General features: G+C 40.3%; 1 protein-coding gene and 1 pseudogene across 1 annotated transcript; both read right to left on the bottom strand.

Annotated features, from left to right (window-relative positions):
* Positions 1–624: 624 nt before the first annotated feature.
* On the bottom strand, positions 625–11985 carry ZCCHC10 (zinc finger CCHC-type containing 10). The gene is made up of 4 exons (XM_059698384.1): positions 11841–11985; positions 6036–6197; positions 1710–1751; positions 625–1105 (listed from the first exon to the last, which is right to left on the bottom strand). Exons 1-4 carry the CDS (start codon positions 11879–11881, stop codon positions 838–840), a joined length of 513 nt encoding a protein of 170 aa, XP_059554367.1. The 5' UTR covers positions 11882–11985; the 3' UTR covers positions 625–837.
* A 6979-nt stretch (positions 11986–18964) lies between these two features.
* LOC132235644 (large ribosomal subunit protein uL22-like) lies at positions 18965–19586 on the bottom strand (annotated as a pseudogene).
* Between the last annotated feature and the right edge of the window lie 3233 nt (positions 19587–22819).

Consider the following 22819-nt stretch of genomic DNA (forward strand, 5'->3'; position numbering starts at 1 on the left):
TTTAGAGAGGAAGGCAGAGGGACAGAAAGAGAAACATTGACGTGAGAGTGAATCATTGACAGGCTGTCTCTGCATGTCCTCCACCAGGGAATGAGCATGCAACCCGGGTATCTGCCCTGACTGGAATCAAAGCAGCAATCTTTTGGTGCATGGGATGACACTCAATCAACTGAGCCATGTGGGCCAGGGCAAAAATAAGTTTTACCACAAAAACAGAATTACTGGATTTCAGCTTTTGATTAAGTGTTAGAGATACACTTTAAATATAAAAAAGAGCCAAAACCGGTTTGGCTCAGTGGATAGAGCGTCGGCCTGCGGACTGAAGGGTCCCAGGTTCGATTCCGGTCAAGGGCATGTACCTGGGTTGCAGGCATATCCCCAGTAGGAGATGTGCAGGAGGCAGCTGATTGATGTTTCTCTCTCATCGATGTTTCTAGCTCTCTATCTCTTTCCCTTCCTCTCTGTAAAAAAATCAATAAAATATATTTAAAAAAAAAAAAAAACAAGATTCACCCTTAAAATAAAAGAGTATATATATATATATATATATATATATATATATATATATACACACACACACATATATATACACACACACACACACACATACATATATGTGTGTGTGTGTTTGTGTGTATATATATATATATATATATATATATATATATATATATTTCATTAACATTTTTTATGCTCTTACAATGTAAAACATTTAGAAACTTCTGAGCTCTCAAAATTTTGGCCAGTTAATCTATTTGGCTTTAACATATTCTAAATTCCCTTTTGAGAATCAGATTAAAGTTTATGGTCCATCAGTCCAATATAGGTAGAGCGACTCTATTTCTTTTGCTTCTTTTTTGGTGGTTCATCTTCGGAGCTGCTATCCGTGCTGGTGCTGCTACTACTGGAAGAGCTGGAATCTGAGTCTGAATCAGAGGATGAGGAAGAGCTTGTGGAGGAGGCTGAAGATGATGAACTGGAGGAGCTTTCATCAGTATCACTGTCCTCAGAGGAGGATGAGGTAGATGTTTCTTCACTCTCTGATGAAGAATCACTGGCTGAACTGTCACTGCTATTGCTACTGGAGCTGGTTACACTCTTAGACCTATTAGACAATCAGTAGTTATATTCATGGGCAGCCAACATTTAATAAAATGTTAATTTCTGTACATGTATATAACTGAAGCTTTGCTAGCATGTTATTCCTACATTTAATGCTTTTGGGATTACCTATTATAACCATACCGCCTTCCCTCCCATAGCAAGGTCATTTACTTTAGTAATTTAACTCTCTTGGATGGTATAATATACCTAATATATTATGCGCCACAGCAAATAAATAATAGTAGAATAAAGTTGCAGTATAACAAATGGTTTTATTTAAACCTCATGAAGTAGCAAATGTTTCATAATCTCAATTACTTTAGACCAGGTATAGCTGGACAATAATGTCTTACCCGTTTAATAAAATTTCCTATTCTAAGCTAGGAGAAATTATTTACTATTTCCAGGTAGAAGGACTCTGGGAAGTAAGAGAAAAAGGAGACATAAAGGAAATAAATTCCAGATAGGTAAAGGGAGAAACATATCAGAAAATTGCAAACAAGAAACTTCAGATTCAAATCTTTAACTACTATTTTAAAATCATTCTTCCTATCCCTCCAACTAGTATTACATATTAACTATATAATACTCCTGAAGGCACATACCTTTTTTTCTTCGTCTTTCTTTCTACATTAGTTTCTCCAATGCTGATAAACATGGGAAAAAGAAACTCCTATTAATAGAGTGATTAAGCACAGCTCAGACCAACCCTTCCCCAAAACTATTCTATATTGGAGAAACACTTTGTCTTTTATAACATGTATTCAGAGTCCAGTATTACTTGTTATAACCAAATGGAAAGTTTCCTGTTGTAGGCTGTATGTGGTACATAGTCAACATAACCAGCACTGAAGCAAGACATATTATCTATTAACTTTATCTTAGAAGCCAGTAAGTTGGTAAAGATGACTGAATGTACCAATTTGATTCTTTTTTTTTGTTTTGAACTTAGGTTGATATGGCTAAATCAACTACATCCCAAACAACAATACAAGTAAATAATAGCATAATTGTAATTTATAATTTGAGTTTCCAGAGTAATATTATAAATGGCCATCCTATATAATAAAAGCCTAATATGCTGTGTCCAGTCGTCCAGTCAACCAATCAAAATGTAATATGCTAATGATATGCTAAGGCTGCACCACCGCTTGCTATGATGTGCACTGACCAGCAGGGGGAAGACGTTCCGACCTGTAGTCCAACCAGTAGGTTAGCTTGCTGCTGGGGTCCATCCGATTGGGACTGAGCAAGCAGGCTGGACATGCTCTGGAGCCCTCCCACGGTCTCTCCCCTGCTGGCCAACCTCCTGCATCCCTCCCTGGCCCCGATTGTGCACCAATGGGGTCCCCTGGCCTGCCTTCGTCCTCTCACAATTTGGGACCCCTCGGGGGATGTCAGAGAGCTGGTTTCAGCCTGATCCCACAGGCCAGGCCGAGGGACCCACTGGTGCACGAATTCGGGCACCGGGCCTCTAGTTTCATATAAAAAGCAACCTTTAATTTAAAATAACCATTTCTTTTTCTGTATGTCCCCCAAATGTTCAGTTATTTACTGTGACAATTAATACTTCAAGACTGCTTTTCTTCACATCATTTACCAAGAACAAAGTCTGGTGATTTTTGAATGAAACATACAAATGGTTTGCTGCTATATTCCTGCCAAACAACATGCATACTAAATCAGGTTTTCAACTTCCAGAATTACTTCCATTGTTATAGCATTGTTTTGTAAACTTAGTATTTCTATAGTCAGGACTTCTCTATATTTCCTAGCTCAGGGGTGGGCAACCCTTGGCACGCATGCCAAACATGGCATGCCAGTAACTTTTGCTGGCACGCGAAATCTTCTCTTATAATTTTCCATTTACAATTTTTTTTCTTAATATCGACTTTTTTATTTTTCAGATAAATTCAGTGCATCTTAGATAAATAAATAATTTTATATAACAAGTTATCTTAAAGACCATAGACATGGATTGACGAGTGAGGGGAAGAGCAATTTTAATAGTGTTGAAAAAAACGAACTATTGAGGACTTGTAATGTCATTCCAGAAAATTTTTTCTGTTTAAAAAACTTTGCAACAGCGTTACTCTCCATGTTTTCATCCACATACGCTTGTGAATCTTTGTTCTCAGTGATGAATTTTGTCAAGTCTTGTAATAGGAGTAGCCTGACGGATGAAAGTAGTAGCTCATGCATATCTCTGAAGGTCACGAAATATAAACCTGATGTAAAATCTCTGTCATCAGTGATGCAGCAGCAAAAGTCCCACTGATAATATCAAACGGAGTCATAAAGTTTTCTGTCAGACTATCAGTGTACCTGTATACATTAAAAAATACATGTATTTTTCATCATCATATACTGTGTTTTTATTGCTTGAATGAATTTTATTATTTCTTCAAGGTTCTTCACATACATACACCTTAAGAGATTATCAAGTAGGCGTAACATGTCCTCAAAAAATTAGGGTTGGCACGCAGAAGAATTTTGAGTCAGAGATTTCGCTGGTTTTGGCAGGCACTCACAAAAAGGTTGCCCACCCCTGTCCTAGGTAATGCTTCTACCCTTATTTCCTGAGTCTTTAAATATAAATATACTAGAGGCTTGATGCACGAAATTCATGCAAGCGGCTTGGCCCTCACAGCCATGGAGGCTGCCTCAGCCCTCGCAGCCCTGGTTTCGTCTGGAAGGTCATCTGGAAGTACATCCGGAAGGTCATTTAGCTGTCTGGTCTAATTAGCACATTATGCTTTTATTATTATAGATATGTATGTAAAGTTGTTTTACACAATGGAATTACTGAATTGTCATTTTGAGGGTAAATAAGTGGAAGTACATTTATTAAACCACACCACAAGAATCCATGATCACTGAAATTCACACACTTCCATCATTTTATCATTAAACCAAAAATCAGCAGTCTTTATGTAATAGAGCCATATCTAAAATTCATATAGGTCTATGTATTTTTAAGATCAAGATACTTGTGTAATCCAACTAGAAAAACAAAAATAAAAGTAGCCCTAGCTGGTTTGGCTCAATGGATAGAGCGTCAGCCTGCGGACTGAAGGGTGCCAGGTTCGATTCTGGCCAAGGGCACATGCCTGGGTTGCGGGCTTGATCCCCAGTAGGGAGCGTGCAGGAGGCAGCCAATCAATGATTCTTTTTCATCATTGATGTTTCTATCTCTCTCTCCCTCTCTCTTCTTCTCTAAAATCAATAAAATATATATTTTTTTGAAAAAAGTAAAAGTAAATGTTGGGATGAAGTTATTCATATATTTTATTTTTTAGGACAAAGGTCTCCAAACATATTTTGCTTACATTCCTAATAAAATAGTTTTGCAAAATTATGTTTCCTCCTCATAGTTTTTAATTCTAAGTTTCAATATTTGCAAAGGGTGTAATCACTGGCATATTATATATTATTTTAATAAAATTATTATGTGATTTTGATAATTGTAGCCAATGAAAAATAAATATCACAATAACTTGATACCAACCACAATTCACTTAAAAAACACATGTACAAGCTTATCTTTAACAGTTGGTACTTTTACATTGTCCTTTTTTTCCTTTTAAACTTCACTATGACAAGGTTCAACCTCAATTCAATTCCTATATTTAATTTGTATGGATTTAACCCTGATAAACCTTGTTAACCTGAATAGGTAGGAAAATGTTTTATTGTAGCAATGTCAGTCAAGCTTGCATGTCTCCCAAGTTATATTCTACAAGTAACAATGATGTATCATTAAAATATACTTATAAATTGAAAATTCAATTAGGTCTTACTTCATTTTTGCTGGGAAAAAAATGTACAGAATAATTTATTCCCAATAATTAGGACCATTCACTTTTTCATTCCAATACCAGCATTTTGAAAGACATTTAGGTTTTTATACATGAGGGCAATACACCAAGGTTAAGATCAGAGAAGGTGAGAGGTATGCTTTTCTTTTGCAAAATTAAGAAGGGTTGTTGAGGAAGGGGAGTGGAAAAGGAGGACCAGGAGACAAGTTCTCATAGATTCATTCTGGAAAAAGTATAATGAATGTTGATAATCTAGAAACTGATTACTTATCTACTCCTGTATAACCCTTGAAGAGCCTCATGACCACAAATTGGAAGGCAGCTTCCTTGAAAGTCCTGATATTTATAACACTATTATAAAGCTAACAGTCCTAAAGACGCTGCTTCTAATTTGTAGCACTACGTTGACCTGACCCCTTCCTAGTTCAGTTTCTCTAAAGCATGTCTACTTACTTATTTCATAGGAATTTAAAAAGCTTTATTCAAAGGGCATAAAAGAGTAAATAAAATTTTTCTAGTTTCCTTCCTACTCAGGTCTTTTTAAAAAGGAACTACAATTATCGATCATTTATACTTTCAAATAATCCAATTATTTCTTTTTTCACATAAATGATAGCATATTATATATACTGCTCTTTACTTAGTCTATATACTTAATATAAGTATCCTGGATACTTATCTTGGATATCTTTTTATAGCAGCTTATATAGTCTATCACATAGTATTCTGTTGTCATGTCATAGGTAGAAGCAATAAAGCAAAATGATTAAGAGCATGGATTCTAAAAAGACTGGTTGGTTTAACACTTAACTTTCCTACTTACTAACTGTGTGACAGCACTGAGCAAGTTACTGAACATGCTTCAGTTTCTTCATATGTAAAATGGGGATTAATAATAGTAATTACTTACCTTTATGTTATAGATATGATGCTTAAATATGCTAATACTTGTAAAGAGCTTAGTATAGTGCCTGGCACATAATAAGCACTCATTCATATTGTAATCTAAATCTGAATAACGACCATGAGACATTTAGGTCCTTAATAAAGTCTATAAATATAAAAGATTCCTTTGGGAAAAAATATTCCTTTAGATATCACATGTAAACTTACCTTTGTTGTAATAATAATCTGTTTTCTTTTTCTTTTAAAGCTTTCTTTAGTTCTGCTGTTCTTGAAGGCCTATGTAGGTATTTCCTTTTTCCTGTGCATTCGTAAGTCCAATGTCCAAATTCCAAGCATTTCTGACATCTTACATGTTGCTTATTTGCTTCACTACAGAGCAAAAATCAGAATACAGGTCTTAAATTCTGCCCTGAAAAGCATAAACAATATAATGTGTAAAATGGTGTTTTTTTAAAATAAAAACAAACATCATTTTACATTTTAAATTGTTTATGTTAGGTTTAATCAGAAGACAGCGTAGTAAGTGGTTAAGAGCATGGACCTTGAAGTTAAGACAGAATTTAGCTCAAATCTTCATTCTTCAATTCCACTTCAGCAATGGCAGACTAGGTAACTCAGACAATGCTTAGGCTCAGAACTAGAAAAGACAGTGAAAACATTTAAAACAATCTGCTTGAGGCATGAGAGAACTAACAATAAGGTAAAGAATAACCAAGCCAAAATACAGAAGAAGATAGAAATCCAGAGTGGTCAGCCCTGTAGTTTATATCTGCAGTTAGGACTCAGAGGGTCTATCCGTTAAGAATAAACCAACCATATAAAGAGTGCAGCCCGGTTTCTAGACATCTAGGAGACTAAGAAACATCTCAGTTCCTGAAATTAGATTAAGATGCAGCAAGCAAAGAAAAGCAGATGAAAGAACTGGAAAGGAAGAAATCAAATTATCATTCCTCACTGATGATGTATTATGTACATGGCAAATCCAAAAGATCTACAGATAAAATATTTTTAATAGTTTGAATTCATAAGTGAGTTTAGCAAGGCTTTGGATTGGGGTCAGCAAACTGCCCGTAAAGGGTCAGACAGTAAATATTTTAGACTTTGCAGATCAAGAGGCAAAAGCGAGGATATTATCCCCGACTAGCATGGCTCAGTGGGCTGAGCTGTCCCATGCTCCAAGAGGTTGCTGGCTCAATTCCCAGTCAGGGTATATGCTAGGGTGGCAGGCTCAATCCTCAATAGGAGGCATGCAGGAAGCAGCCGATTGAGGTTTCTCTATCATAGATGTTTCTATCTTCTACCCTCCCCTTCTCCCACTCTCTAAAACAGGGGTCCTCAAACTGCGGCCCGCCGAAAACATTTAACCGGCCCGCCGGGTGTTTTTGCCGTCACTGTGTGCACAGGAATTTGTTCATAGTTTTTTTTTCAACTATAGTCCGGCCCTCCAACGGTCTGAGGGGCAGTGAACTGGCCCCTGTTTAAAAAGTTTGAGGACCCCTGTTCTAAAAAAAATCAATAAAAACATATTTAAGGGAAAAAAGTGAGGATATTATGTAGATACTTATATAACAAAAAAATTTCTGGAAATATTTTGTTAATAAAAACATTTCAGCCGAACCGGTTTGGCTCAATGGATAGAGCGTCAGCCTGCGGACTGAAGGGTCCCGGGTTCGATTCCGGTCAAGGGCATGTACCTTGGTTGCGGGCACATCCCCCGTAAGGGGCGTGCAGGAGGCAGCTGATCGATTTCTCTCATTGATGTTTCTAACTCTCTATCCCTCTCCCTTCTTCTCTGTAAAAAATCAATAAAAAAAACAAAAAAAAACAAAAAAACATTTCATATAAAAGAGGTTTACTAATGAGAAGAATGGAATTCTTTTTTGGAGGATAATGTTTCACTCAATTGAGATTAAAAGTTAGTATTTCCCACCATCAAATTGATCATATATATTAGTAACATTCTTCATACCCTGGCTAGGTAGCGCAGTTGGTTGGAATGGCATCCTGATACACCAAGATTGCAAGTCTGATCCCTCATCAGTGCACATACAACAATTAACCAATGAATGCATGAATGGGTAGAACAATGGATCAATCTTTCTTTCTTTCTTTCTTTCTTTCTTTCTTTCTTTCTTTCTTTCTTTCTTTCTTCTTACTTACTTTCTTTCTTTCTCTCTCTCAAATAAATAAATAATTTAAAAAACCACAAACATTCTTAGTTTGCAAGACTACAAGAATAGGCAGCAGGCGGGATTCAGTTTGCCAAACTGTATTAGATAAGGTAACACGTAAAAATGAATTGTTCCTATATAATAAAAACAGTTAAAAATTTACTTAAATATGTTTTTATTGATTTCAGAGAGAGGAAGGGAGAAGGATAGAGATAGAAACATCAATGATGAGAGAGAATCATCAAATGGCTGCTTTCTGCATGCTCCCTACTTGGGATCGAGCCTGCAACCTGGGCATTTGCCCCAATCAGGAATTGAGCTGTGATCTTCTGGTTCATGGTTCGACACTCAACCACTGAGCCACACCGGCCAGGCAAAAAATGAAATTTTAAAAGGTGACATTTATAATATCCTGAAAAATACCCAATACCTACAAATAAATAAAAGAAAATATGTGTAAGACTTTTGTACAGAAAACAAAGATTACGGAGAGGAACGAGAGTCTAGTTACTAGACATTTAGATAAATAGCTAATAGCTAATAGCTAATAGAGGGATATACCATGTTCATAGAATGGAAGACCCAATATTATAAAAACGTCCCTTCTCTCCAAATTGACCTATAGATTTAAAATAATGCCAATTGGTAAAGACCTATAAGAGAAATATCTGAAAGTCTGCCAAAATGAGCTGAGACTAGTAAAAAACATCAAGAACATAAAAAATTGTTTTGTGTCTTAGTTATATTTAAATCATAAAGAATAAAAAAAGGGATAGGTTCACTATTTGGTGTGCTAGGTAAATAGGCCACCAATATTACATTATGGACTTAGAGATCAAGCAGGACTATTTTATTTTGCTTCTGTCTGAACTCGGGTATTATTATCCTCCTATATAATAAAAGCCTAATATGCAAATTGTCCCCTCAACTGGGAGTTTGACTGCTTGCTATGACGTGGGCTGACCACCAGGGGATGGCACAGAACATGGTGGGCACCGGCAATGTGGCACTGGCAGTGGGCAGCAGTGCGGGCCCTGATGAGAGTGGGACCTCGGCGGGAAGGTGGAGCAGGTGAGCAGGTGGTGGCAGGCCAAGGTGGGTGCGAGTGGGGCCAAGCCAAGGTGGGGACCAGTGGCAGCGGCGGGGGGGTGGGGTTGCCGCCCGGCTCCCAGGCGCTGAGGGAGCCGGGTGGGGGCCCCATGATTCAGGTGGAGGGGGGAGGGGCGGGGGCCCGGAGGCCCAGGTACTGCCCAGGGACTAGAGGTCAGGTGGGACCTGCCCTTCCACACCAGACGCTCACGCTTCAATCACTGGCCAGGCCTAGGGACCGCACCCATGCACAAATTTCGTGCACTGGGCCTCTAGTACACAGAATAAAAAGAGTAAAACTAAAGTCCAAGATATTTGAGGAGTATGTAACAGAGCCCTAATCTATTTCGAATGTGTTTAAGTTATATGACCAGGTGAATGCTCCTGGACTTATGAGAGATTTTCCCAGGTGAGACTATTGGACTGCTACTGGTAATCTGAGGAACTCTGGAATATAGAAGTGGTGCTGAAAGACTGGAAGCAGGCAAATTCTGTTTTGATTTTAGAAGTGGAGAGAAGGGTAGATTCCCCAAACTAGATCATTGACTTGTAGAGATCCACTCAATTGTACTCGGAAGATTATGAGGTCTAAGTCAATCAGAGCTTCATAATCCCATAGACTTGGCTCAGGGTTGGGCATGTAACCCAATCTAGACCAATGAGATGCCATCAACTTGAAGCTGAGAGGATATAAATGACCCTAGATACTGCAGCCATCTTTACACCAAAGGACTGGACCCAACACCCAAAAGAACAAGCCTGAGAGAGAGTGGACCCTGGGGACATCATTTAGTATGTTTTTTAAGTATTATTAGCACTCCATTCTTGATCTCAGAACTGTGTGACTTTAAAGTCTCCTTCCTTCATCAAGCATACTATGTACTCTGACTCTCTCAGTCTTTATTCTTATGCTCAAGGAACTCTTCTTAACTGGCAGGACAGACAGAATCTGATGGAGGGGAGAGGAAACTGGACAGGGATCTTAGAATAAAAAATATCAATATTAAAAGAAATGCAGCTCTGGTCAGTGTGGCTCAGTTGGTTGGAACCTCATCCCATGCACCAAAAGGTCACGTGTTTCATTCCTGATCATAGCACATACCTAGGTTTTACTAATAGGTTGGACCAGGGTCTGGGACTTACTGGAGGCAACCAAGCCATGTAATCTCTCTTACATCGATGTTTCTCTCTCACTCTTCCTCCCTATCTAAAATCAAGAAGAAGAAAAGAAATATAAACATATACAGTATATGCCAGCAGAATGTAAGTGATATATATATTTTTAAAATATATTTTATTGTGGGTTGCAGGCACATCCCCAGTAGGAGATGTGCAGGAGGCAGCTGATCGATGTTTCTCTCTCATCGATGTTTCTAACTCTCTATCCCTCTACCTTCCTCTCTGTAAAAAAATCAATAAAATATATTTTTTTTAAAAAAAGAATATGGAAGAAAAATAAATAAATAAATAAATATATTGTATTATTTACAGAGAGGAAGGGAGAGGGATAGAGAGCTAGAAACATCGATCAGCTGCCTCCTGCACACTCCTTACTGGCGATGTGCCTGCAACCAAGGTACATGCCCTTGACCGGAATTGAACCTGGGACCCTTGAGTCCGCAGGCCGAGGCTCTAGCCACTGCGCCAAACCAGCCACGGCAGTGATATATTATTGACGTGCAAATGGTGATGGCATGAAATGCTGCGAATGAAAAAGAGGCAAACGTTTGGGTGAGCAGGTTGGCAGAAGCAAAAAAGGGCTATCTGGGAGATTCCTGCACTGCCTACAAGCAAACCTCTTGTGCCACACACGCCCCCCTCATTTGCCACCACGGCCATCTCTCGGTTCTAAAAAACGAACTTCTTGCTTATCTCAAAGCAATTACGCTACCGTCTGGATGCTCCTTCCCCAGATCCTCTCATGACTGGCTCCTTTCTCACACTTTGAGTCTGTTCTCGCGTCACCTCTTCAGAAGTACCTGTCCTGTTCAACCAACCTAACCCGGCCCTTTCCCTCTCCCACCACCTGTTGCTGGCTTCCACGTTCTTATCACCGCCCGTATTTACGTAAAATGTTCAGTTTATCGACCCTTCCCACCACTAGCACGGACGCTCCCTGAAGGCGGAGTTTGTCTTGAACCCCTCTTTTGCTTTCTACCCAAATTCTGACACAGAGCGACAGGAAATGAATAAATTAATACTTGCTGAACAGAATGAATGGCAGAAAGTGAGACAGCCTGGGAGGAAAGCCGGCGTTGCCGTCAGACTGTTCCTAGGGAAGGCGATAGGAAAGGGGCAGGAAAAGCCAGCGAGGCTAGAGGCCGCGGAGAGGAAGCTGAAGGTTTCCGTCGGCGGGAAGAGGGAGGCGGGATCAGGCCTTCAGCGTCCCCCGGCCACGCGAGGGGCAGGCGGCCGGGTGGGCAAAGGGGCACAAGCCCTTCGTGCCCAACTCCTGTGCGTCCCCTTCCGGGAAACCAAACTCCAGGCTCTCTTCGGACTAACCCTCCCCCACCCCCGGGTCCCGCCACGGGGACCCTACGCAGCCGTCTCCTGCGATATCGCTAGCCCACGGACAAAAACTTTATGCCCGGCCCGAGCAGCGAGGAGGCTCCGTGTGAGAAAAACATCCATCCTCTGCCGATGCGCCTGAGGACCCGAGACCGGCCGCGCATCCGGACGCCGCTCAACCGCCGGCTGACGCGCTTCTCCCCGCCCCCAGCCCGCCCCGCACCCAACAAGGGCCCTCACTTACGCTTGTCTCCGGGCTATGAGTCGATGCATGGGAGTAGCCATCTTAGCGCGGCTGAGGTATGCCGCGCTGAATTTTGGGAAACTCCTCGGAAGGGGCGGAGCTTCGAACGCCGAGGACGCAGGCGTGGGCGGAGCTAGCCCCGCCTCCGCGGCTTCTGGGCGGGGCGTGGAGCTGGGTCAGAGGTGTGGGCGTCTGGTTCGCCGAGGAGGGGTGAGGTCGGGGGTCTGGTCTGAACGGGGGTTGGAAGGGTCGGTACTTGTCCTGTTGACCCTGGAACGACACGGATTCGAACGGTGCGGGTCCGCTTATACACGGGTTTTTCCCCCCCCAATAAATACAGTTGTTCCTGCCTATCCACAGGTTTCGCATCCGCGAATTCAACCCATCTGGGGTGGAGACCATCAATTGAAAGACTGACTTTGGCAAACCACGAAGTGAAAATGTATGTTTATTTCTATTTTTATGTATTTCATAGGGACCAAATGACACTATGTAAGTAAAGCTTCTTTGTCAGTGGGTAAAAGATGCTACAAATAATTATTTTAGGCTATTTTAGCATTTAGTGTCAGATTATAGAAATTTTATGACCTTAAATCTATTTTCTTTGAAACATACAACTTTGAAATATATATAAGTTTATGAGTCCCCATTCACTTTTTTAAAAATATATTTTTATTAATTTCAGAGAGGAAGGGAGAGGGAGAGGGAGACAGAAACATCAGTGATGAGAGAGAATCTCCCATTGGCTGCCTCCTGTACACCCCCCATTGGGGATCAAGCCCACAACCCCGGCACGTGCCCCCCGACAGGAATCGAACCCAGGACCACTCAGTCCACAGGCCAACACTCCATCCACTCAGCCAAACCAGCCAGGGCCCCATTCACTTTTTAAATTAATAATTATCCAACACCTAAAATGTTTTAGAAACTGAGGATAAAGCACTGAATGAATAAAGTTCTTGTACACATGGAGCTTTCTTCAGATAATAAAAAGAGATAATGTCCAACAAACATAAATATTCTAAAGAAAAATAATTGAGTGGCCATAGTCAGGTAGCTCAGTTGGTTAGAGCATTGTCCCATAGCCAAGGTTGGGGTTCCTCCAGGTCAAGGCACATACAAGAGTCAGCCAACGTATGCATAAATAAAGTGGAACAATAAATCAATGTTTCTCTCTTGCCCTTCCCCCATTCTTCTCTCCCTCTCTAATATCATTAAATAAATTTTTTTAAAAATAAAAAGTGATTTAGTATTGGTTGAGATCCACCCAGAAGGTGATGTCATGTGACCTTTGAGCACACTTTATTCTCAAAACAGTGGGATCTTACTATCTGTTCTGTACTTCAGCTTGCTTTGCTTACTCCTCAGTGTATGTAGGAACTTCTTTTTCCATATCAGCACATACAGAGCTAATTCATTATTTTCAGATATTATACTATATGGATTACATGGTTATTCCACAATTTATCCAACCAGTACCCTATTGTTGAACAATTAGGTGATTTACCACAAAGATGGAATGAACAGATTTTTAAAAAATATTTTTTCATTGATTTCAGAGAGGAAGGGACGGAGAGAGATAGAAACATCAATGATGATAGAGAATCACTGATCAGCTGCCTCATGCACACCCCACACTGGGGATAGAGCCTGCAACCCAGGCTTATGCCAATGAATCAAACCTGTGACCTCTTCGGTCATAGGTCGATGCTCAACCACTGAGCGACACCAGCCGGGCGGAATAAACAGATTTTTAAGCATTCACTGTGTCTCTGTAAGATGACTTTCTAGAAGAGGAATTGCTGGGTGAAAGAATATGAGGTCTTTTAATTTTGATAGGTATCACCTATTGGCCTTTAAACAGGTTGTACCCAACACTGCTTCCTCACGAGACCTGAGAATGGTCAAACTTTAACTTTTGCCTATCTAATAAACCAATATGATATATTATTGATAAGGTTAAGTAACTTTCATATGATCATTGAAAACTATCTTTTATGAATTGTCTGTGCAAATTATTTGCCTATTTTTCTATTGGATTTTTATATTTTTAATATTGACTTATAGAAACTTTTAATATTTTACATATAAACCTTTTGCTTTATATTTTACAAATATTTTCTGGCCCTGACCTGTTTATGAGCACCTGTGCTTAGGGAGCTGAGCACAGATGAGGGTCCACTTCCTGGGCTGGCAAACTGCATTTAACTTTGCACTGGGTCATATATGTTACGTAGGTGGTTTTGTACCAGAAATAAAGAAGACTTGGTTTTGGTTTTGGTTTTTTGTTTTCTTTCTTTCTTTCTTCCTTTCTTTCTTTCTTTCTTTCTTTCTTTCTTTCTTTCTTTCTTTCTTTCTTTCTTTCTTTCTTTCTTTCTTTGAGAGAGAGCAAGAGAGGAGAAAAGAGAGGGGAGAGAGAGAGAGAGAGAGAGAGAGAGAGAGAGAGAGAGAGAGAGAGAGATCAATGATTAGCTGCTTTCTGCACACCCCTTACTGGGGATTGAGCCTGAAACCTGGGCATGTGCCCTGACCAGAATCTAACCTAATTGAACTGAACTGGAAATCTTTCAGTGCATGAGCCATACAGGCCAGGGCTACTTGACTTTTTAAGGAGATGTGCCCATCCCTCTAGTCACAGGGAAACTGACACCTTTTTTTAGGTGCTAATGACAGCTGTAAGGATCTTGGGATCTCCAGATTAGCAGCCCACCAGATCGAGGAAGATTAGAGGAATAGCTCAAGGAATAAATGGTGAGCAGAAAAAACAAAAGATGTACATTATGTCCTATAACAGGACCATTCAATAATATCTTTCCATATAAACTTGTCACATCTAGATAGAATGGGAAAGGTAACAGTGTTTTTGCAAAGACCTACAAGTGGCCAAACATTAGAAAGGCCTTACAGCAAATGCAAAGCAAACCAGCTGAAATGAAAATCCCCCTCTCAGCTCTCTTTCTCCCTTTTCTAGCGAGGATGAGACACTTCCGTGCTCTAGATACAAACACTTTAATTACCAAGTCAGATATATGATGATTGTTTTATTAAAGTTCACGTGAAATTTGGAATGATGCTCTAGTATTTCTTCCAGATAAATCCTCATTCATCAAAATTCTCTGGCTGCCCACCCCCTCCACTGTACCTTCTACCTTCTCTATCTCTGTTCCTGCCCAAGGTCATACTTGGATATGAAGCTGCATCCCCCTGGCAAGTCCCACCAGAAATCCCATCACACTAAGCATCTCATGATTTTATTAAAGATTGATGGGGGGAGTAGAAGGTGGCCACATTGTAAATGACATGACCTATGTCTCTCTCCTGGTGATCAATGACCTCCCTTTCTTCCTCTTAAAGGATCAAGACTCCTCTGCTCCTTCCCAAACCTCACAGTCCTTAATCATAACCTTGTGAAACTCTCTGGAAAGTGAGGTATGGTAAATCCCCGCCCCCCCAAGTATAATGTATATTTCAAAGCTCACCCAAGCCTATCTGGATTCCTCAACTCTAGTATTCTGGGGCATAACATTTTCTGTCACTACGTCAACACTGTAAGACAACTTTTGAGATGTTTTCAGCTCATAATGACAGTCTTCTGATACTGGGTGTTAGTGACCCTGTATTCCCAGCTATGCTGGACCAGTCAGGATCTCTTACCTGGGAATTTTGTATTTTTATTTTATTTTATTTTTTTCTATCACCATTTATCGCCTCTATGCCCTCTTCTACCTCCCCTCCTGGGGAATTTTAGATTTGAACTAAAGGTCTTCAGTTTTTATCCCTTTGTGGGGCTGGGCTTGAAGCACGTTCATTCTGAGCTGAGGGGCAGCCAGTCTATAGAGAGAGAAATCTGTTCCTCAGAGAAAGAAGTATATTCAGAAACTTTTAGCCCTGGTTGGTTTGGCTCCGTGGATGGAGCATCAGCCTGCAGAATGAAGGATCCGGAGTTTGATTCCGGTCAGGGGCACATGCCTGGGATGCCTGGGTGGCAGGCTTGATCTCGAGTAGGGGGCGTGCAGGAGGCAGCTGATCCATGATTCTCTCTCATCATTGATGTTTCTCTCTCTCTCTCCCTCTTCCTTTCTCTCTGAAATCAATAAAAATATATTAAAAGAAATAAAAGAACTTTTAGCTGGAGGTAATAGAATCCTTGACTCAAGAGGTTTCATGCTTTCGTGAGTGTGTCTGTAGTGCTGTCTTTGTTGGTTATTCTTGTTTCTCTAGTCTATGCTGACGGGCCTCTGTGTTAATGCCCGTGTGTGACAGGTGTCCAGTACAGGTGTCCTTAGAGGGTCAGTCTGGGCCTCCTATTCCACAGTTCCCTGATAAGGAAGACCCCAGCTCTAGCGTGACCATTTCTTCTCAACTGCTGCCTCTTCTTACGAGGGTCACCTCTCCCAGCAGCAGCCTTGTTGGGTAGGGACTGGGGACAGTCCACGTTCAGGCACCTATTCCAATGTGCAGTGGATCCAGGGAGAACATATTCCCTGTCACACCAGACTACTTTCCCCTCTTGGCCTTTTCTTAGAGCCAGCTCGCTCTAGTTCTCTTCTCCTTTGTCCATAGTTGTCCCTTCTTTGTCAAAGGGGGAAATTGGCAAGCACACTGCCTCAGCAGATGGCCAAGGAAAATGCAGGATGCAGGTCTCCCTTTCCTGCATGCATCTCTCTCCAGGTTTTACAAGCACCTCCCTTCTCCAGAGTCTTCCCTGGAGGGACAGCAACTTCCACCCATATCTTACTGGGAGGAAGAAATCGTTTTTCACCATGAAGTCTGCACACCCCACAAAGCAAATCACTGGCTCCCTTTTCACTCCTCATTTCTACAGAGACTAGAACAGTGGTTCTCAACCTTGGCTGCACATTAGAATCACTTGGGAATCTTTTTAAAATCCTGATTTCTGGGCCTCATCCTCCGGAAAGTATGTTTCTTTGTTATGGGGTGGGGCCACAACATTAGTAACAAAGAAACAGAATTTCTGGAGGATGAGGCCCAGAAATCAGGATTTTAAAAAGATTCCCAGGTGATTCTAATGTGCAGCCAAGGTTGAGAACCACTAGACTAGAGGGTGGCTGAAAACCCTAGGGCCTAGGCCAGTGGTCGGCAAACTCATTAGTCAACAGAGCCAAATATCAACAGTACAACGATTGAAATTCCTTTTGAGAGCCAAATTTTTTAAACTTAAACTATATAGATAGGTACATTGTTATTAACTTAATTAGGGTACTCCTAAGGCTTAGGAAGAGCCATACTCAAGGGGCCAAAGAGCTGCATTTGGCTCGAGAGCCGCAGTTTGCTGACCTCTATTTCTACCTACTCTCTTGGGGGAATTGCCTAGTTCCAATTACTGCCAATTTTCTTAAGGGTGTGGGTTAGTTAGCACTTTTTTGTTCTTACCTGTGGGTTCTAATCACTAATCATGAGACAACTGGGAAAAATCTCATGCAATATCCTGTTTGAGCAACAACAACAACCATCTCTAATATTTCTTGAGCAATTGCTATGAATCAGACAATGTACATTTTATGTTAACTCTTATTTAATTGAGTTAGGTCCTATATATCCCTGATTTTCAGGTGAGGAAACTGGGGCTTATCGACTATTAAGCCACATGCCTAGTCATTCAGGCAATGAATGGTGGAACTGGTATTAAAGTCCAGCTAGGCTTTAGTGCTGCAGAGCCGTAGGCTGTCTACTATACTCCCTCCCCTGTGTACACAGGGGAAGCATGCTTGCCCATTGTTTTTTCAAGGATATCTATATAAATAAAAGCCTAAGTGACCGTTACAACCAGTTGACCAGACAACCGGCCAATAGCTGTGACATGCACTGACCACCAGGGGCAGATGCTCAATGCAGGAGCTGCCCCCTGGTGATCAGTGCACTCCCACAGCTGATCTCCCATGGCAGGCCAACCTCCTGTGGTCCCTTCCCCTGGCCCTAACTGGGACTGGGGGAGACGCCCCAATTGGCCCTGATTGCTGGCCAGGCCAAGGGACCCCACCCATGCACGAATTTCGTGCGCTGGGCCTCTAGTTAAGTATATTCACAATGTTGTGCAACTATCATCATTATTCATTTCCATAACTTTTTTAAAAATATATTTTTATTTCAGAGAGGAAGGGAGAGAGAGATGGAAACATCAATAATGAGAGAGAATCATTGATCAGCTACCTCTTGCAAGCCAAGGTTGTGGGTTTGATCCCCAGTTAGGGAACATACAAGAATCAACCAATTAATGCATAAATAAGTGAAACAACAAATCAATGTTTATTTCTCTTTCTTCTTTCATTTCTCTCTCTAAAATCAATAAATTAAAAAAAATGTAAAAGCAAAACAAAAAAATGTTAAAAAGCATACAAATGTGTTTAATGAAGACATGCCAGTGGTTTATTTAACTCATTAATAGGGGACTGGCAGGATAGTAAAGCTAATTCAATGCAGAATTCAAGAGACTGAAGTGAAAGAAAGAATGTTGAAATTAGATTGTTAGATTAATACAAAACTTTTATTGTTCTACAGTGCAATAAAAGCATAATCTTTGGGCATATCTTTTCTAATCTTTGGACAAAAATCATTTGCATCTCTCCTATACAAAAACCATTTGCAATTTATCAATCTTTTATAAGTTAATATCTATTTTTACAGAGTTTGGGCCATTTTCTATTGTTTTATTATGATATTGAAAGAATAAGCAGTAATATTTTTGCCTTATCTCCCAATTTTGGATAGTTTTTATTAACTTTATATTTATTGTCGTTTATTTTGTTTGTGGTTGTTTTGCATTCATTTTTCTATCTTTTGCTTTTACAGATTTTGTCTTTTGGTGTTATATGTAAAAAGTTCACTATGTTTGTGTGTTTATATAAATATATATGAATATGTATTTATTCACCTTTATTTTCTGGTAATTACATGGCTTTATTTACTTATTTTTTTCAGAACTCCAAGTTTTAATCCCATCTTATCCAAAAAAGCAGCAAGACATTCAAAACAGCATGTTTCTGGACCAAATTAATGGCAGAAGAACAGAATAATCTATTTTTAAATTCTAATCAGAAAACTTGTTTGATCACTTGAAATATATTTAGTAATAAAGACACTCAAAATTCTGCTTTTACTTTTATTAGATTTATTTTACTCTGAATTTACTCCCAGGCCATGAATTTTTGTTTCTTCAGTTTCTTCTGTGCAACCTCCTCTACTGGTTTGGGAGCAATCTGCTCCTTTTCAGTGAGGATCATCTCAGTGTGGCAGGGAGAGCTCACGTATGGGTTAATCCGCCCATGAGCTCTGTAGGTTCTTTGCCACATCTTGGGAGCTTTGTTTACCTGATTATGCTCAATGACCAGAGAGTCTACATCTAAACCCTAAGTTCAGCATTGCTCTCAGCATTTTTAAGCATGTGCAGCAAAAATTTGGCACTCTTTTTGGGCCACCCACCCTGTGTCCAGCCCCGCTGTTAGGCCTGGGCACACCTACCAACTCCACCAATGTAATGACGGAACGGCACAAATTGCTTCTTAAAGTGACATCCTTCAGGTACTTGGTGGCTTTTGAATATGCATACCCTTGATGGCCTGGGCAGTTTCACGAGTGTTCTTAAAGTGAACATGGAGATTTGAGCCTCTTGATTTGCATGATTTCGTGGGGTTTTCCGGGTCTAGTGAATAGCAAACCATTTTCAGAGGTCACCTATGGCTGCTTTGGGGGGAAGAACATGGCTTTATTTTTGAAATTTAATTTGTAAACTTTTAAGTGTTTGATTTATTAGGAATATATTCTTGTATATGGTTTGAGGTAGGGACCTAAAATTTTTTCCGAAATGGTTAGCTAATGTCCCAACATCACCCCTTTCACCACTAGTTTTAAAAATGCCATGTATCATATGCTAAATTCTCATACTTGAGTTTGTTTCTGGACTTTTATTTCTGTTCGTCTTTGTCCTTTCTAGCTCCCGTCCATAGTTGTAATTATTACTACTTAATTGTACTGTGCTCCTTCTTGCAGTTCTGATAGGATGGCTTTGCTAGCAACCACACCTTTGGTCAAGTCACTTCTCACAGAGGAAGGGTAAGTGGCCAGCCTTGTTTCACAAGTAGCAGCAATTATCAAATGTTGCAGTGAAACTGTGTTGCATTTAGGAAACCCCATTGAAAATCTTAGAGGAAGACACTCACCTAAGGCACATGAAAGTACATGCTGAGTGGGAGGGGGGGAGAAGCTCATTCATGGATTTCCTCTTAGTCATGTGGTTATTCTGTTCGTTTACGTGGAGATGCCGGATTGTCACTGTGTCTCCCCAGCTTTGGAAGGGGATTTTACTTTTAGAAAAGCTCTAAGGAGAAACATTAGAGAGAAGCCCTGAGGGAGGCATTTTTGTCACCCACTGGCATTCTAAAGGGCTAGAAGAGATCAGATGGGGCCTTGTTGGGCCTCTGGATCTCATCTCACTTAGAGGTAAGATAGACATGCCAAATATGAATGTACTACTCCTTCCTGACTACTCATGATATCTGCTGATACTATTGGAATAAAAAATAAAAAAGATGTTCTCACTGGTGCTGGCTGCGGAACCCAATAAGGCTATCTAGTTGGAATCTTTAGGATCAATTTTCTTTCTTCAAAATTAAACTTTTGCCTTTCATGGAAATGGCACAAAATATATTCGTATTTAATATTATTCTTAAAGGGCGAATAACCCAGTTTTGAAAAATAACATATTAAAAAAAAAAAGCAAAGCCCTGACCAGTTTGGCTCAGTGGATAGAGCGTCGGCCTGCGGACTGAAGGGTCCCGGGTTCGATTCTGGTCAAGGGCATTAAAAAAAAAAAAAAAAAAAAAAAAAAAAAAAGAAAAATGACTTAACTATATTTCTACTCTCTGCCAAATACATTCAGCCCCCCTGTATCCACAGGTTCTGCATCCCAGATCAAAAATATTTGATCTCTAACCCAGTTCAAAAATATTTTTAAAAAAGTTATGTTGTTATTGCCATGTATGTACTATGTAGTTAGGCCTATGTAGTTAAGACTATTGTGGTTGAGTCTGCACTGAATATGTACAGCTTTTTTAATCATTATCCCCTAAATCCCTAAAGAATACAGTATAGCCCTAACCGGTTTGGCTCAGTGGATAGAGCATCGGCCTGCAGACTGAAGGGTCCCAGGTTCGATTCCGGTCAAGGGCATGTTCCTTGGTTGTGGGCACATACCCAGTAGGGAGTGTGCAGGAGGCAGCTGATCGATGTTTCTCTCTCATCGATGTTTCTAACTCTCTATCCCTCTCCTTTCCTCTCTGTAAAAAAATCAATAAAATATATTTTTTTAAAAAAGAATACAGTATAACAACTATTTACACAGCATTTACAATATACTAGGTGTTATAAGTAATCTAGAGATGATTTAAGTATCCAGGAGGATGTACATAGGTTATATGCAAATACCACACCATTTTATATAAGGGATTTAGGTATCCGTGGGGGCCTTGTAACTAATCCCTTGGATACCAAGGGATAACTGTATCAAAATATCTTCATAGTGGAAATGTCTTTTGGTCACCTTTTCTAGGGTTGTCTTTGTCTTGTTTGGAAAAGAAACTCTGACGCTTCCAGTGAGCTCAGATCACCTCTTCTCTTGTTTCAGCTTGCTGCTGCTGCCTTTTGCATTAGGGATGGATTCCTGTGCCATTGCCAGGAAAACATGTTAGTCATCTCCTCTGAGTTAGGGCTTATACTGCTAGCATTCAAGTGTCAAACTGTAATCATCTGTGATATATTTAGATTTTTAACTCACATTGCATTTGAACATAAACTACATATCAACAAGAAAATAAGTGGTCCTCCTTTGATTGGGAAGCAATGTATGGGCAGAACGCCACATCAACTTGTTCATAATAACACTGTTTCTTTATCAAATTACAAATATACACACCCAGACTCCTCTTTAATCAGGAAAGGTGAGTTATTATCAGAGGCCACAAGACCTTTTAAAGTCATTGTCTTTGAGTCTTAGAGCATGTAGAAAAGAGCATTGTCCTGAGACAAATGACCTGTTTTTAGCTGAAAAGAAACCAGCACAGGGTACACTGAGTCCTGATGAATTTGATAATTAAAACAAAAGATGGTAAAGAAAGCTTTGTACTGTAGAAACAGGGTGGCAACTGCTACTATAGCAGGATAGCTCCCTGGGCCGGGTGGTGAGGTGCAGGGGGCAGGGGAGTGGGGGGGGGGGGGCTGGTGGAGGAGAGCTGGGAGTCCTTCCACACTTTGGAACAGGACAAGCCGGAGTAAAACTGGGCTGAACAGGTCAGAGTCATATTTCTGCTCTCAACAGACCAGACCAACAGGCAGGACTTCGGGGTGGAGCTGGAATGCCAGCTGCTAGAGGTGGAAGAAGGCTGTGTCTGGGGCTGGTTGAAGAGAAGGTGGAGCTGATGGATACAGAGGTTGTGAGTCAGGCCAGGAAAATTTTTGTTGATCAAGAGACCTAGATGAAGGGGTTAAGTTTTCATGATCATATCAGCTTCTGTGGCTTGGAGAAATCTGGGCGAAGTTCATCCAGCATTTTAAGATTATAAAGAGAAAAAGGGTGGGACTGATAATGATGCCATATGTCATATCATATATATATATATATCAGTGTAATCAGCCTGAATAAGGGCAAAACTTGGGGCTTTGGAGAATGAGATAACAGTGGTGCTATGTAAGCAGACAGTTTGGCAGAATGAGGAAGGACCCTAGGATTTCAGCCAACTTGGAGTTAGAAGTGAACTGTAATGGTAGTTTTTACATCAGAAGAGCATATGATTAGAAAAATGCTTGAAGGGAAAAATCGGGAGTCTAAATTGTATTCTACTACTCCTTAACTATATAATTATACTTCTTATATTTATACTTGTATTATGATTAAACAAAATGAAACAGATTTTCTACAGGACTTCTCAGAGCCTTTAAAATGGTGATATTAACCTATTAATATTTCA

Source organism: Myotis daubentonii, chromosome 5 (assembly GCF_963259705.1).
Source record: "Myotis daubentonii chromosome 5, mMyoDau2.1, whole genome shotgun sequence".
Classification (NCBI taxonomy): domain Eukaryota; kingdom Metazoa; phylum Chordata; class Mammalia; order Chiroptera; family Vespertilionidae; genus Myotis; species Myotis daubentonii.